Consider the following 17,536-nt stretch of genomic DNA (forward strand, 5'->3'; position numbering starts at 1 on the left):
TTTTTGAACCACTCAACAGCTCACAAATGCATTTAGGATGAATTCTCAAGTTTGAGAATGTATCTGAGTGTTGCTTACACTTGCTCACCATGTGGTGCTTGAGAACGTAATGCATTTTGTAGAAACTCTTGGTAACCACAAAACCTATATTGTAGCTGTATAAAATCTTGCTTTTCAGATAGAGCAAGTTACAAGAGATTGATCCTGAGTTAATGTTTACTTCAAGTAATAGTTGTGAATGAAATTCCATTCTCTCAAATGTGAACTCTATCCTTGCAGAATCCATTAGCAGTCAGTTTCTAGAACTATTGCAGATCAAGGGCTAATTTTCCAGTCAGAAGTGAAAAGTATTGATCTATCTCATTTCACCGATTGTTTATAATTAGACTGTAAAACAGGGCAACTGTCAACAGATGGTACAAAATACTCTACTTAGAGATTGCTGCCAGTACATTACTATGACTTTGTCATCTGGCCTTGCTCTATACAAGTTTAGAATTAAATGTTCTGCTGTATGGCTCAAATTAGAATATTTGCTGATTATTAGGAAGTAACTCTTTCTTAATATGTTTATTTATTCACTAGAACAACCCTCCTCTGAAATCTCGCAGCTTCTCTCTTGCATCTCAAGGAAGTGGCAGCTCTCCTGGTGTGCAAAGAAGACCCAGTCAAAACGCAGTTTCTTTTTTCAGTGTTGGACATCACAGATTGTCAACTGGAAAAAGAGTTCCTATTCTGCAGCCAGATCACCTTGTAGATGTTCGAGAGGTTTGTCTTCTAAATTACCTAATAGTCTTCTGAAGGAACTGTCATCTTATATGTCCAACTAAGAATAGCAGGCTTCTCCACAATCCTAAATATATGTTGTCAGTTGCATGTCCCAAACTACTATTGCATAGCCGTGTGAGGTTAACTAACTTGCCCTGGCTTGTTGTAGTGGTATGTGGTGTATACTCTGTGACTTTCATGCCCTGCAATAGTATCCTTGTGCTCAAAATGGACTTGTGTATTCTGATCTTTGCAAGTCCTAGGAGTGTAGATAATGAGGGTTTAACTGTTATGTCACTTACTGTGCTCTTCCTTTGTTGAGTTACAGGAGAATTGGCTATGCTGTTCTTGTACTTTGTATGGCTAAAGAGAAATTGGTCATGACTGATGCTTAAGAATACTAATACTACTATCTGGTATACTAATTCATGTGCCCAGGGATTGATGTGATTGAAAAAAAGAGCAAAAGAAAACAAGCAATTTAGAAGTATATATATTTTTTTTCCCCACTGCACATTCAGATGCAGTGTCTCTTGGGGATTATTACCAGATTATTACCATTCCTCCTGGAATGGAGATTATTACCTGTCCATCTTGTCTGACAGAATGGACTGACTGTTGGTTGATGTAACTCATGAGTATTGACAGTGTACAAATATAAAGCTCCTTCTAAAACAGTTAGTTGCTGAATTGTGAACCTGTGTGATTTTGCAGAAATTCTGCTATTAATGCGTATTTTATTGTTAGCAGTGTAATTAGCGTGGCATGATACGTTTCTTGGTAAAACAAAAAGTCTCAAATGGCAGGCTTTTTAATTTAGCGAAGAAGGGTCTAGCAAGCATGGATAATTAGAAAGGTGAGGACTTGCTTCAGAAATACGTTTTTCGCTTTTCAGATGGCAATACAGCTTTCTAAATTTGAGGGAGGAAAGAGGAGAGTGTGTGAGTTGGAGCACTGAAGCAGTGCCTTGTGTCCTGTAATTGGGATTCTCACTGTGGAGGTTTTCTCAGAGTGAAGTGGAATGATTTTTCTTAACATTGCAAAGAGTGCAGAAAACTTTTTGTTGTTGTTACTTAGTTTAGTGACACGGTATGATTATGTATCAGTTTTAATTTCTGACCTGTACAGACAACACTCAGTAATGGTATCCCTTGTAAATATCAGTCAGTTTGCTCACCATTTTGAAGATAAAATGCTTGGATACAACACCCACAATTTTTTTTTAGATACTGTTAAAATACTTGAAATTACAAAGGGCAGGTGCGTGCCTGTTACACTTGAGCATAATACAGCATGAACACTGCAAATTCAGTTTGAGAAGCTATGGGAAGAACCCTTCTCTTTCAAATTATCTGCTGCGGGGCGATTCTTTAATTTGCCCATGAGTTGCACTGTAGCTGGTTCTCCTGTCACTCCCTTTCCCTTCTCCTTCCCCTTGTTCTTGACTGAGTACGTCATGCTGCTGACTTGAAAAGAATGCCTTGCAAAACAGGAGTTCTAAGAGGATCTTTGTGCTGACTTGCAGTAAATACAGGTGCATGTGTTTGCAAAATGAGAGCTATAGCTTGCATACTTCTGACATCCAGTTTTCGACAGCAGTGCTTCTCTCTCCCACCCCCAGCACTATTTCTTTTTTATGCAAATCTGATTGAATAAGCAGAAGAATTTAGGATTGTTCAAAGTATGCTGTGTGAAAGGGGAGATGTCTGTTTGGACGTCAGTGCTGAATATGGCATGGGTTGTCCTGTTGTGTGACCTGATCCTGGAATGAGGCACTTGGGTGCTACTGCGTGGTGAATTACTTAAGAGCAAAGGTCACCAAAAGGGTTGTGGTTGTTTGTCAATCAATTTTGTGTCCTTTTCTTAACCCAGAAGAAGTTTTTTAAAAACATTAGAAAAAAAACCACAAAGACTTGAATTGCATTTATGACTGGAAAAAGACGAGGCAAGTATTCTGCTAGTTACATAGCCTTGTCTGTGCAAAACATCACCGTTTTGCTAGCTTTCTGGACTGCCATACTTGGGACAGGCTCAGTCTGACTGTGCACAGTGAACTCTACTTCCAAAGAGCCAAGTTATATGCAAATTCACACCGTAGCGTGCTCTGTAGCCAAGCCCTTAAATTTTCCAAATACCACGTACTGTGAAGTTGGATGAATACCTATTGCTTGAGTAGTGTAAAACCTTAAAAGCATAAAAGCAGTTCCTGGAGGAGATTGTAGGCAATGGTACAGCAAAAATAGTAAAATACTGCCAGAATTGCTAAATTAAAAACCTAAATAGTACCATAGCAGTGAAATGCATGAATGCATCTTGGATTCTTTTAAGAAATCCTTCTTCTGCTCTGCTTAATCAATCTGTTTTTGTTTAACTTACCTGCCAGAATGTATAATGATCAAAGGGTTAACGGTATCCAGTTGCATTAATGCTGTTTGTTGTTCCTCCTCAGAAAAGTGACTAGCAGGTAGAGGAGTCTGCTTTCATCCCCATGATTCAAAGTCAGGCAATCTTCTGCTTCTGTAAGCTCAAAGAGGAATTCAATTTTTTTTTTTCTGAAGACTAATGCTTGATAGCTGGTGTGCATTTCAGCTCTACTTCTTGCAGACAAATGGGCTGTTGCAAGTTCTGTGATGTTGCAGAGGGAGCAGGAAAGGGACTTGGGGGAGAACAAGGGCAAAAATGACAACAGGAGAGCTGTAATTTCAGTGTGTAATTAAGGTGAAAATTCTGCCACTCTTCTTACTCCCTCTGCAAAGTAAACAGTGAGATAGTGATCCTATAGGCATAATGGCAGTGCTGATGATAAATGAGAATCCTGTGTAGTTTGAACTGAACTGAGTGGTAGAGCTCTTTTTCTTTAGAAGGCTGGATCCATTCTTGTAGGAAATGAAAAGATCTGGGTACGCATGGAAAGGATCTAAGATTCTCTTGCAGGCTGTGCAAATCACAGAGCTTAATTACTTTTCACATGGGGGGTGTGAAGTTTTTTTTTGTCTCCCTACCAGCCAAGCCTGAAAGCGTTTGCTATTTACTGCAGCAAGTACTGTGTTCCAATTCCTCTTCACTTATTACTGAAGTAACTGTGATACTCTTCTGTTCATTAATAAGGTGCCATGTATTTAAGTGGTTATTTTGTCATGTATTTAATGATGTTTTAGTGGCTGCATGAAGAAAAAAAAGTGTGGTTAAATTTATACACACCTATTACCTGTTAGTTTTATCATTGTAAAACTTCTATCATTTGGGGTCCTCTGTGTGCGTGTCTGGCACATCATGCAGCACACTTCCAGCACCTTCTGAAAAATACCTGCTTTGTTTGGTAGATGATGTCGCAGGCTGAGGGCCAGCAGAGAGACTTGATCAGGAGCATAGAATGCCTTCCTGTCTCCGGTCACCTCACGTCCTTGGATCAAGACCTACTAATGCTCAAAGCAACTTCCATGGCAACCATGAACTGCTTAAATGACTGCTTCCATATTCTCCAGTTACAACATGCTTCACAACAAAAGGGATCCTTACCAGCAGGTGGGTATAGATGCTCACAGAGAGCTGGACTCTATCACAGATAAGAAGCCTTTCCTTCTTCAGTTGTGAAAAATGCTTGTTCCACTAAATCCAGTTTCCTATGGGCAGAGAAAACTGCTGGCTGCCTCTTTCCTTCTGAGCTTTTGTAGTGTTTCACTTACTGGTATTGTTTAGAACTCCTGTAAATATTTTCCTTTTTTTCTCTGGATTTCTTTATTTCTAATTGTTGTGGGTCATCTCACAACAGAAAAAAGTACATAAGGCACAACGAGAAGGTGGCTGCCTTTGGGATGTAACTGGCAGCTCAGGAACGGTAATAGTGGAGGCGAAACTTTATGGGGTCGCATATTCTAAGGATATGTGTTGTCCAGCAGAGCTCTGCTGAATCTCATGCTTTTCTGACTTCTTTTACATACTTAATGCCTATTGTAAGCATCTAAATGAGTGTAGCTTTTATTTCTAGTTAAGCATTCAAAAACAAAGCTCTGAATTTGCATGGGATATTACTAATACTGTTTATGTATCAATATTCATATTTTGGCTTAACATACTAGTCTAAAGCATGAACTAAAATAAATACTGAATTCCTTTCTGAGGCGAGGACAGCCTTGTAGGCAAATGCAAATTGGCTAAAGGTTAAAACAAAAAAACCCCACCCACCACCTACAAAAAGAACACGCCACAACAAACAAATATCCAAAACAAAACACAAAGCCTAATATGTTGCTATGCCTGCACAGTCAATTAGAGCAAGCAGGTGCTTACTAGAATTGTTCCACCAAATTTGTGTGCAGCGTACAGAACTGAGCGTGTCTTTTTCTATTTGAAAAATTGCAGTAAGATGCGAAGAATTTACAAGAGCTTACTCAGTGCCTTTTTGTAAACAAGAAGCTTTGTGGATACTCATGCTTGTATTATACAACAGATATGTCAGACATGATAAGTATGCCAAAAAGTACACTCATAATTTATCTCTTACCTTTCCCATATTCTTATCATATTTGTAGTACTTGCTTTGCCAATGCGTATTAGTTCAAAGGTGTAATTAATTGAGCTTTTAACATGAAATAAAGAATTTATATTGTTTGTTAAATAGTTAAAACTAAAGTTATAGCTAAATTGTAGAGATGGATGGAGAGGGGAGGACCAGCGTAATTGATGCTGGAGTTTAAAATGATGCGTAATTGAGGCTGGAGTTAAAAACAGAACATTAAAAGCATGTATGCTGTTTTTATGCAGAGTTCCACTCTGTCACTGGTGTGACCTTTCTAGAGATACACCATAATTCATTTGTCCCCTTTAAGGGATTGCAAAAACAACTTAATTTTCTCTTTTTTTTTTCCGTTGTTGTCCATTTTAGCTTAGATTTACCCTTCCTCCTTCCCCTTCCTCCCCCCCAAACTCAGAAGAGGTACTTATCTTTCTGGTTTGAGAAGTGGAGTCCTCAGAAGTTCATATAGAAAGGAAAAGAATTGTGGTTTAATTCAAATGCTCTTTTATATTAATTCAAGGCACTTTTATATTAATGTGTAGGAAAAAATCTTGAACACAGACTGTACTATCTAATAAAATATATACATGCACTATTTAATCTTCTTAGGATCAAAAAGCACTGCACTAGATGTGAGTGAGATGCAGCAAGGAGCGATGATGAAGAGGAAACTTGTGTAACAGAACATACTTTTTTCCACTTCAAGTTTAAATTTATTTCCAGGTCTGATAGAAATGGTACTTGACTGCTAGGAATGTGTTGGGCGAGTGCTTGTCAAGCTTAAAACACAAGGATTAGAAATTATGTAAGACTGTTGGTTTGCTAAAATTTTAGAAGGAAAAAACAATCGAAAACAGAGTATTAGCCCAACGGCATCAAGGTGTATCAAAAATCAGACTTAAAGAAGAATGGTTAAGTTGACTTGAATTTAGGAGAAGTTAAATAATGAAAACATACTGGATTTTAAAAAAGTATTTTATCATAAAGGTGAATTGCAATAACAGTTTGCAACTCAAAGGAAAATATTGAAAGAGAAGACTGCTGTAAAGTTTGAAATGTCCATCTTGTAGCAGAGGGGACATGCTGAGAAATGCTTTAAAAAAAAAAAAGAGGGTGGAGAGTTCTAGGGGATGAGGAGATCACAAGAAAAGAGAATAGCTTGTGCTACCTGCAGTAGTTGAGAACAGATTTGAATATGATCTTCCAGTCGCAGAGGTGTTAGTGTGATGTCTTGTCCATTCACATCACTGAAGCACAATTAGTATCTCAAATCACTTTTAAAAAAAAACAAAAAACCCTCAGAATTCAACAGTGAAATTAAACAGAACTTAATAACAAAGAAGGTTGTTTTAGAAGAAGCTGATAGGGAGCATAAAAGGAGGAATGCTTGTTAAATTCAAGCTAATATATAGGCACTGAGTGTGCATTAAATGCAGTTTAGAACATGCATTTAGAGATCCTTACACTGAAGGTTATGGTTCAGAGCAGGGGTTCTTCATGAAGGGATTTTAAAATGAGTAAAGCCTTTTCAAAAGGTGTCAGTGTCATTCTGAACATCTGTTTCTTGACTTCTTTGAAACTTGTGTTCAGGCTGAAACTTAAACTGAGGGTTTCTCGTTTCTGACTATGTTAGTGAATTCAATAGGAACAGACTTGATGGAAATAAGCTCCCTTGCTGAGGGAAGTCTTCTGGTACCATTAGTAAAGCTGTACTTTTTCTGTCCCAGTACTTTCCTGGTGGAACTGCTGCTGTTTATCTGGTTTTACTCAGTGGTGGTTGAGGATGTGACCTAGTTGCAGGCAACAGAGATCTGGAAATGAAGGACTGTGGATAACATAGGAAGGGACAGCAGCCTTCCCGGTGCTGGTTCCTAAGCCTGGGAGGCTGCTTTATTGGTGCTACAAGTTCTGGCTTCCTAATAACTTCTGTGTTTGCGACCTAACCAACATGGCTTGTCACAGTTTGTGTTTTTCTTCAACAAACCTTACTGGAGTCACCTGTACACTTATTAGCCTTTAAAACAGAATGGAACATTTGCATTATTGATGAGGAACTTGATCCATTGTGATAAATTAGCTGGGAGTAACTAGAGATGCTGGAATCATTGAGTGGGTAATAGCTTTCCAAGCCCTGCAGCCTTTTTTAAGCAACTATTATTTATTCAACAGCGTGTGCCTGCCTCCTTTGCAGCCAAGAAAAGGTGACTGCCCTCTCCAGAGAAAACATTGGCAGTGAAACTTTCCCTGCTCCAGCTTTTTTTAGTCTAGAATTGAGCTGGGTTTGAGAAGGTACAAAAAAGTGCACTGCTTACTTCCAGTTCAAGAAAACTGTCAGGGTTGAGTTCAGGTGATATTGGGTTCTTCCTGAAGTGTCTGATTACACCTTTCCTGACACCAACTAGTTCCTCCAGTACAAGTTGCACATATTACAGCTCGCCAATCGCAGGGTTTGTGCTAATGATCACTGGAGGTGGTGTCTCATTGCACCACCTTTGTTCAGTGGCTGCTGAAGGGATTGGCTGCAAAAGGAACTATCTGCTTTCAGCTTTTTCCTCAAAAAGCTGTTCTGTGAAAACTGCTGTTTACTGACCTTCCGGAGGATGAACAAGTTTCAGCGCAAACTTTCTTTTGCTTCAGGAACGACGATCAATTGGCTGGAACCAAAGATATCTCTGTCAAACCACTTCAAAAATGGAGCAGCTCAGAATTTCCCAGCAGAGATAAACAAGCCAGCATCTGTCAGAGAAGAGCAGTCCATTGCAGAGCCCTGCCAGCTAACAAGGGTAAGGTAATGTGAAAATCCTCTTTCTGTGGCGAGTTATTTTGAGGAATATCTGTAAATGTTTTGATCATGTTATGTGAATATGATTTAAATACAATTCTTCTTACGCTTTTCAATTAGCTGTTTTAGAGGACGAGTGAGTGCAGTTGCAGTAAATTAAAAGTCTCATACCTTGCTTTTTCAATACATTTTGCTGCTTTCTCTAGCAAGCTGTCAAAAAGAGGGAGCCAATTGGGATGGTAATGTAAGGTGTTGAAATAGGCACTATTCCTTTGCATTTTGATCTAAAATAACTGGAAATTGAAGTGCAAAAAAACTAATTGGAATTCATGATGCTCTCAAAATAAGCCCAAGAAGAGCTGCCTGAGTAGATGAGACAAAATTGCCAGTCTCCAGCTATTAAATCTCCCAGTCTTTCTTTTCCAGTTCTTACTGCATCTGTTTTTCTTAATCTGAGCAACTCTCATCACTTGACTTCAGGATGGCTTGCTGTTTTGAAATACAGCTATAGCCTATATCATTATAACTGTCAAAAAGAATATGAAGTGCAAAACACTAAAGTAAAAGAACAGGATTATTTAAAAAGAACATGATTTCCCAACTGAGGTAGAAAATCGTAATTACGTTATTTCTATACCAGTTGTTTTCACACAGTTCTTTGCGTAAGACTATCGTTATGAAAAGGCAGTGTGCTGTTGTATGTCCCTGCAGCAGCATCTGTTTCACTTTGCTATCTTTTAGCAATATAAAACCTGAAGATTTTTCAGTTGCCATGGTTTATGTTTTTAAATAGTTCAGACTAGTTGTCACGAAGTATAAAAAAAAAAAAAGGCAACAAAACACCAACAAACAAAAAGCAAACGAACCAAGAGCTTTCAAATTTATCACTTTGGTTCCTTCCTTCTTCTAATTAAGGGAGTTAATTCCAGGCTGGATGGGGCCTTGGCCAACCTGATCTAGTGGATGGCATCCCTTCCTATGGCAGAGGGGATGGAGTTAGGTGATCCTTAAGGTCCCTTCCAACCCGAGCCATTCTGTGAGGCCAAGCGCTTAAAGTATGCTCCTGTCTGTAGTTGAGATATGACTAGTATTATCACACTCCATGGATATATTCAGCTCTGTTATTTACGATAGCAGAACAGCGTAGCATCCTTGGAAAGGACTCACCTGTGTGATACTGCGTTTTTCATCAGGTTATGGGCCCTGCACGAGGTTGTGGACCTTTGTGCTTTCTGTCGTGGTTGGGTGTGTCAAAAATTTGCCTTGAGCTGATGGCCGCTGATCCAGGGAAAAGGCCTTCCTTTGGGCAGATGCATATTGCTGCCCTCTTGTGTCATTCAGTGCATCTCCTCTCTGCATCTGCCTCCTTCCAGCTGGTTGTCTCAAGAAGAGGCTACTCAGAGAGCTGGAAATACACCCTCCCTTCTGCTGAAGCATTCATCCATCCTGCTTGTGGGATGGTGGTCATTAAAACGGTGCTCATTTTATTTCTGCTAGTCCGTCTGGGTACTTCGGTTATACTAACAGACGTGTGGTGTGTGGGTGGTGGCTTTGTATGTGTTTTTTTGTTGTTGTTGAACTTCTCCAAGTTGCTTTTCCTTTTTCCTTTATTGTTACACTTTTAGAACCATCAGCAACATGGATAATGCTTGTGAAGCCCGTAGATATGTTAATTGTTTGTCATCTTGCATGACAGAATGCAGGTAACTAGGAACTACTGTTTGCTGCGACCTTTGGAGCGATGATGGCAACAACACTGGAAGTAGTTGAGGTGATAGTGTAGAGGTGGAAGGGTGTCATCAAGGTGGCCAGAATTTCTGCTAGCTTTTGCTTCACTATTTTTGTGTATGTGTTAAAGGCTTGCCATTCTGTTAGTTCACAAAGCTACAGGAAAACAAGTCATGTTTGCTTTTATACTTTTTTCTGACCTGTATGAGAGAGGATGAGAAATCTTAGCCAGAATATTCTAAGTAAAATCTGCACTGAGTGATCTCAATGGCCTTCTGAGTTCTTCAGCATCTTGGGAGAATATTTTACTCTGTAGGTCTTTGCAGGGATCTGGTTAGTCTCTTTTATCATACAGGGATAGTTACAATATGAAATCCTTTTTTGGATATTGTATGGACAGTCCCATCTCTGAGCTGATGTTTATGGCTCTTATTGCAGGAACCTGAAGAAATAAATCCAGATGAGGAGCTGGAGGATATTGGTGATGATAAAGAAGATAACGTAGGAGCAGTGGAAGAACAGCGCAGTGTTATCTTGCATCTCTTGTCTCAGCTGAAACTTGGCATGGATTTAACAAGAGTAAGTAACTGAAGTGTGAAGACACCTCTTTGAATGCAACTGATTTAAATGGACTGTTGGATCTCATGGTTGAGACACCCTGTCTTGCTCATTACAACAGAGGTGAATTATGTGAGGTTAGTTGCCACTTCGGGGAAGGAAAAGACTGATACAGCCTCTTTCTTTAAAATATTTTCATGTCCCAGCGAAAGATACCACTTCTTTTTTTGTAGTGGTGGATAAATATGAGAAAGTTATAAGATCCTCTGCTCAAAGGTAAAGGATTAATTTAAAGTTAATTTCTGATTGATGGTTGTCCTATTTTCTATGGTGAGAGACTCTGCAGGCTGTCAAGCATATTGGCATAGCTTGCATGCTTTTCTCTCCATTAGACAAAACCTTTCCTAACCTCTATTCTGAACCTTCCTTGCTATAGTTTGAGCTCCTTCCTGCTTGTTTTCTCTGCAGACGTGGAACACATTATCCCTTTCTTTGCAGTTGATTCCTATATTTATTTTAAAGGGAGCTTAGTCCCTTTCAAATACTTGTCCTAATTGTACCTGTTATGTTCTTTTTCCTTGTAAATCCATTTTCTGAGACCTATGATCAACTCTGTTTCCCTCATACCTCTGAAGAGGGACAGTAAGGTTCAGTCTGAAAGTACAGTGTCTAAAGCAAGACAGAATCTTCCACCTGAGAACTTCCCTTATAAAAATGCCTGCCTCTTCATTTCACTTACGAGGTGTTCTGGGGTTTTGTTTTATTTCAGGTGGTTCTTCCTACTTTTATTTTAGAGAAGCGATCGTTGTTGGAGATGTACGCGGACTTCATGTCCCACCCGGATCTCTTCATTGCAATCACAAATGGCACCACCCCCGAGGAGAGGATGATCCGCTTTGTTGAGTATTATCTCACTTCGTTTCACGAAGGTCGCAAAGGAGCCATCGCAAAGAAACCGTACAATCCAATCATCGGGGAAACGTTTCACTGCTCTTGGAGGATGCCGAAGAGTGAAGTAGCTGCTGATGCTGGCAGTAACTTAGCTGCTCACTCCCCCGCAGAGCAAGTAACTCTGTCTAAAGATCTGGAAGGCCAAACAGAGTCGGACTACTATACAGTAAAATTTGTGGCTGAGCAAGTGTCCCACCATCCTCCCGTCTCAGGGTTTTATGCTGAGTGTGTGGAGAGGAAGATGTGTGTCAATGCTCACGTCTGGACAAAAAGTAAATTCTTAGGAATGTCAATAGGAGTGACAATGGTTGGTGAGGGTAAGTGTAACGTTTTTCCTTTTCAGTTTAGACAATTGTTTAAAATGCTAATTTGAGAGAAAAACCTGATGTTGTATGCCTCTGGCAAAAGTACAAGTGAATGCTGCTTGGTAGTTTTGTTTCAAAGACTTTTCAGAAAAATCTGTTTGCGGAGGTGTCAGTTGCTGTTGTGGGTTTTCATTTTTTTTCTTGTACTTCTGGTTTTCCTTTAATCTCAGATCTGAGAGCCTTAATGTACAGTTGTTTGGTGATTTAGTACTTTACAAAGCACAGAAGATACCACAAGCTCTCATTATAAACAGCAGGTTTTCATACTGGGGGGGGGACGACTACATAAGTTTACTCTTTGCCAAAAATCAGGATTGTATTTGGAAATAAAATTTTGAATTTCGAACCGAAGGGCAGTTATTGTAAATCAGTGTTTGTGAATGTTCCCAAGCATTGGATGAATTGACTTCCATCAGATATTTATTAAATACAAGTGCTATTCATTTGCATGTATTGCTCTTGTGTGTCTTACTATTTAAGTTTTAATTTTCTTCTGCCACAGAAATTGGATCTATTAGGGACAGAGAAGGGTAACTGCCCTTGAGCTGTAATTTCCATTTAGCGCTAGTAATTCCTGCAAGAGATGAGACAGCATTGCCCACCCTGTGCTCCTTGGGTATATTGCCCAGCCACCGGCAATATATGGGGGCAGGCACTTAATTGCAAACTGCATATCTGACAAGAGAGCGAGCATGGCAGGAGATGTGGAAGGCACATCTCGATGCTTTGCCTGTAGCAGGTGACTTCAGAAGCTCATGTCTCCTCTAGGGTATTTCTCAAATCATGTCACGAGTCTGAAGAACAAGAGAAACTCTGAAAAGTAACGTCAGAGGTGCACAGTGATAGCATGCTGCAGAGGCATGGGTTGATGCAGACAGCAGTCAGTTGTCACACTATGATTTTGTAATGCTGAGAGGTAGATTTTGTGTGGTGTGACTTTTTTTTTTTAGTAGGACTCAAACAAAACCATGTATCTTAATGCCCAAAGAAAAATTCTAGTTTTTATGAGATTCTTGACATTTATTGCAAAAGCTACTGTCAGGAAAGAGTTGAGTTTCTCTTGGCAGGTAAGTGCAGCAGGGAAGGTTCTCTGCTACCTGCCTTCAGATAGGGTAGGATATATTAAACGTAGGGGAAATGGAACAGGAATATTACCCTCCCTCAAGAACTGCAGTTCAGGGTACTCACTCATTATTTCCTTTTGGCAGCATAAATGTTGTGTTGCTGTGTTCTGGAACTGTTCTTAAGACAGTGACAGCCCTTTCACATATGACTGAAAAGTATGTTGCACAGCACAATATTGTACTTTATGGATCAATATTGTTAGGATAAATGCATTTGTTTCTTTTTTGAAATGACGTGGTACTCAGGTTAGTACTTTCTAGGTAGAAACATTTTCCTGAATCTGTAATAAGTGTCATTTGTGTGAGGGGTCTATGAAGAAATGTAGTCAGATGCAGTATTGGATATATTTCAATAACTAACTTGATCATTTCTAAAATGGTGCTAATTAAGGTGTTCTAAATTTCTTCACACAGGTCTCTTAAGTCTCTTGGAACATGAGGAGGAATATACTTTCTCTCTGCCCTGTGCATACGCTCGATCAATTTTAACTGTTCCCTGGGTAGAACTGGGAGGAAAAGTCAACATTAACTGTGCGAAGACTGGCTATTCTGCAAGTATTAACTTCCACACCAAGCCCTTGTACGGTGGCAAATTGCATCGGTGAGGACACTTTCTTTTTCTATTTTTCCACGTAGTTTTGTGCTCTAGAACTCTAGTAGTTGTGTGGCTGCCCTGTTCTGGGTGCTGAGTAAGTGTTTTGATAGTCTGAGAGTTAGGTGGTTTTGCTGCTCATGAATACTTGAGGTATCACTGTGCTCTTAAATAATATCCCTGCTTCTCGTGATCCTCAAGGAAAAGTTAGATTGTGTGTAGAGGCAGTAAGGGAATTCATGTTTGTATGACTCTTGGTTCAAACCACTGGGAAAACAGGGCTCCTGGCTTTTCTTCCTGGCTGCTGCAGATTTCTTAATACTGACGTAAGTTGCTTAGTATTTCTTGTTTTTCCATTTGCATGTTGTTTGAAATGAGGCTGATTCTACTGCCATAAAAGGGTTACGTGTTTGTAATGTGCTTTGTAGTTGTATTGCCTTGCATTTCCTCACTGAATACCTCAGCAGTATTACTTGTCATATGGAAGGAGTCCCCAGCTGGCATTTAATGAAAAGGTAAAAATATCACAGAGAATGTTCGTAAATAGTCTTCTGTTAGTTAGTGGTCTTCCTCTTATGCTTCTTATACGGAAATCCTATCAAATTTAAGCAACTTAGGAAAAACTTCCAGGTAGAAGTACCTGTTTTTTGTTTTCAAAGACAAGAATGTTAGCTCTTGTAACAGTGATTCTTCATTCTTCATGTATGCCCATGTTTAAAGACTAACTGGTGAAAGAAAGAAGACCCAGCAAAAGTTTGCTTGGGGTTACTTCCAGCAAATTCCAGGAAACGTCTGCATGCTTGGTACAAAATCTTTTGAAACTCATTAACAGTGATGTTTTCAGAGATTTTTATAGTAAGACTGCATGGTGCAGATTAGCCTCGTGCTAATATAGTGACAACAAATTAAGTAAGGACAAAATGAAGTAGTAGTCACACAGAATATCTGATTGCAGAACATTTTGCTCTCAGCCATTTATTGCACTTGTTTAAACCTTTCCTTAAAGTAAATGTCTGAGGCAATAATGAAGTATGTAACTGCCTAGAGTATCAGGACGTCTTAAACGTTGGTTGCTTTCACAGGTCGCAAAAAAAATCAGTCTTCTATAAATTGCTTTTTCTGAAACATTAGGGTAAAGCTCCACTTAGTGTTAAAACCAACGAAAAAACACTCAAGTCTGCGTCTTGAATTGCTTTGCCCTTTAGACTCCCATACATGTTTTGAATTTAGCTTGCAGCCATAGCTCCCCATCCCAGTGGCATCTGGAGAACTGAAGCTTGTGTGATGAGAAAGCATCATGATTGAAACAGAGCAAAAATATATCGTTTGGGATCCTTATTTCCATTGTTTAGACTATTCCTTCCACCTTTTGATAGCTCCTGTTATGCCATAAATATAAGCCATAACTTTTACTTTAATGGTTTGGTTTTGGAAAATGTTCTGTTATTTGTGTCTATGAAATTATGCATGGATATAGAGGCTTTCTTGGCCAGATCTGTTCAAGGTGCTGTAACTACTGGAAATGTGACATGGCTATGACTGGACATTTCCAAAAGGAACCTCTTGATGGGGAAGCAGCAGCGTTGTCATGGTTATGCAGAACATGAGTGAGTTGCCATGGCAATGTTACAGATTTTTGTAGTGACTCTTGTTAGACCTCAGCTGGGTATTGGCTCCGTGGTCCTGCACCCCTTCAGCTTGCTGAAACTCAGGATTTAGTAATAACTAGGCATATAGCAATCATGCCAAGTTAGCAAATAAACGCTACCAGGTTTTTAATCACCATTAGTTCAGGCACATAATCATGATCTGCAATGCTGGGAATGGCTGTATGCCGTAGAGTAATGCAACAGGAGGAAATAGAGGTTACAATAAGAGTTTCATTTAGCTGCTCAGTGCTGCACCATGTAATGCTGCACGAGTGGTAAAACCTTATTTGCTTTAAGCTAAGTAGAAACGACAATTTTATGATTAGTATTAAAGTACCGGGTTGTCAGTGTTGTCACCGCACAGCACTTGGAAAGACGAAGAGCTTAATCTTGGGGAAATGTAAGTGCAAAGCCTGGACATGCTGGTCTCTGCCGTTCTGTGGATGCAGCCTATTTGCAGATCTGCAGGAAGGAGGACAGGGGCTTTAGCAAGGGGTGAGAGCCGCAGGGCGAGAAGGCAACACAAAATGAAGGCTGCTTGCTTGTGGCCTGCTCTTTCAGTTATTTTCAGAAACTGTTACCATTTGTTAACTTCAGGATAAAACAGCTGAATGTAAATGTGCTCTTATTGCCCATGTTACACTAACTCTGTCCTGTTTTCATGAATGAATCTTCTATTTTTGTAATAGAGAACTGTGTGCTTGAGCACTAGGGGACAGGTAGATACAGATGCAGATGGAGGTGACCAGTACATATGAAAGAGGGAATGGGGCACAGCTGCGTGCTGCTCTCCTCCTTCCTCGGAGCTTCTGGTGCTTTTGTGTGGCAGGGTGGGAGCACAGAGGAGCTGCTTTCCACTCCTCTGTGTGCGGCTGCCCAGGGTAAATGCGAGCAGACCAGCAGTGTGGAGTTGGATATGATTATAGAAGCTGTGCAAAGGTCATCGGAGTTTAACTGAAGCTGGAGATAGTGTCCTTTGAAACATGCAGCACCTGACGAGTGAGAGCATGTCTTAGGCATTGTTTGCACAGTTTGCAAACACTATAGTTTGCTCTTTCTGGGAGGAAGAATCACAACTTCTGCTTGAACATGGCAATTTGCATGGTAAATTTCGTGCTCGGTAAATTTCTGCTCTTTAGTTCATGATGAAATGGGTGTCAGGTGGCCTTTGGACAGGTCTTGATGTTGAAAAGAAAAATGTGTGTGTGATTATTGCAATGCTTGAACGTCTGAGCGAGACTTTGGATGAAATTTTGGATATTAGAAAGACATTTTTAATACCTTGTTATCCTGGTTCATCTGGTAGTGTGGAATTTCCTACCTTCCCTTCTGCCCTTGTGTGTGTGATGCTTATGTGAGCAACATAGAAATGAGACCACTTACATATGGAGAACAGTGACATAAAATAAAGTGCCAGCAGGTAGGGAGATAGTGCCGGTAGAAAGCTTCATTTTTATTTGTATTTTTAAAATTTGAACTACACACCTGATGTGGTATTTCAAGTGGAAATGATCAACTCCTTGTTACGTGTGAGGTACCTTGTGTTAGTTCCTTTTTCACTTCAAATGCCATTAAAAGATTTGAAACAAGTTTAAGCTGCAGCCAAAAACTGAGTTTCCTGAGTAACATGAAGAGAACTGGAGCAATGAGTGAAAGTCACTTTGTTCTTTGAGCTTCTCCATGCAAATGCAATTCAAGTAACTGACATTTGTAAAGACAGTGTGACAAGTGTACAAACTCACTCAGAATGGAGTTGTGATTAATGCAATGAATAGTCTTAAGGTGGCTTTGGCCATGGCCTTTTAAGAATAAAAACTAATGCTTCCTAGAGTCACGGGTGAAGTGAAGCAGAACACGACAAACACAGTGGTGTGCAGAGTGCAAGGAGAGTGGAACAGCATGCTCGAATTCACCTACAGCAACGGGGAGACAAAACACGTGGACTTGACAAAACTGCTGGTGACAAGAAAACGAGTCCGGCCCATTGAGAAACAAGGACCATTTGAATCTAGGTAAAATATCTATTTATTACCATCTGACCCTTTTTGTCCTGAGCAGTTTGGTGAATACCTTGGGAGGATTTGCAGATGGAGATATTATTTGTGAATAATGCTTAGCAGCAGCGATCTTTATTTGATTCTAAAAAACAAAACAACAATGAAACCCCCGAAATCAAGTGCATAATAGTGATGAGAAATCAGTACCACAGGTGTTTGGCTGTTTACCTTGTCCCTTTTGTTTATGGACAGAGTCTTATGAGTTGAAGTGCTGCTAGAGCAGAGCCTCATTATCTGCTTTGTTTTTTAACCATCAGCTATGCAGCTGGGCAGTTTCTGCCAAGGGAGGTCCTCCCAAGAAACTGCCTGTTGAATTCCACTTCCATAGCGGCTTCTAAAGGGTGTGCAAACAGACGTTAGACTGGCACAGCCAAAACCTCGGAGCCATATCTGCTCCTTACTGCTGCTGTAGATGTAAGGCTTGGCCACGAGCCCTTCCACCTGCG

At 39.9% G+C, this 17,536-nt stretch overlaps 1 protein-coding gene across 1 annotated transcript in view; it reads left to right on the top strand.

Annotated features, from left to right (window-relative positions):
- The window catches only part of OSBPL11 (oxysterol binding protein like 11), a 37,730-nt gene that overhangs the window by 16,653 nt on the left and 3,541 nt on the right, over positions 1 to 17,536 (top strand). Inside the window, exons 5-11 of the mRNA XM_080600598.1 lie at positions 586 to 768; positions 4,092 to 4,293; positions 7,922 to 8,067; positions 10,233 to 10,373; positions 11,122 to 11,620; positions 13,207 to 13,393; positions 16,863 to 17,045. Of these exons, the coding sequence (XP_080456724.1) occupies positions 586 to 768; positions 4,092 to 4,293; positions 7,922 to 8,067; positions 10,233 to 10,373; positions 11,122 to 11,620; positions 13,207 to 13,393; positions 16,863 to 17,045 (1,541 nt within the window). The remainder of the gene's footprint in view (positions 1 to 585; positions 769 to 4,091; positions 4,294 to 7,921; positions 8,068 to 10,232; positions 10,374 to 11,121; positions 11,621 to 13,206; positions 13,394 to 16,862; positions 17,046 to 17,536) is intronic.

This window comes from Anser brachyrhynchus, assembly GCF_964034855.1.
Source record: "Anser brachyrhynchus genome assembly, chromosome: 7".
In the NCBI taxonomy this organism is placed as follows: domain Eukaryota; kingdom Metazoa; phylum Chordata; class Aves; order Anseriformes; family Anatidae; genus Anser; species Anser brachyrhynchus.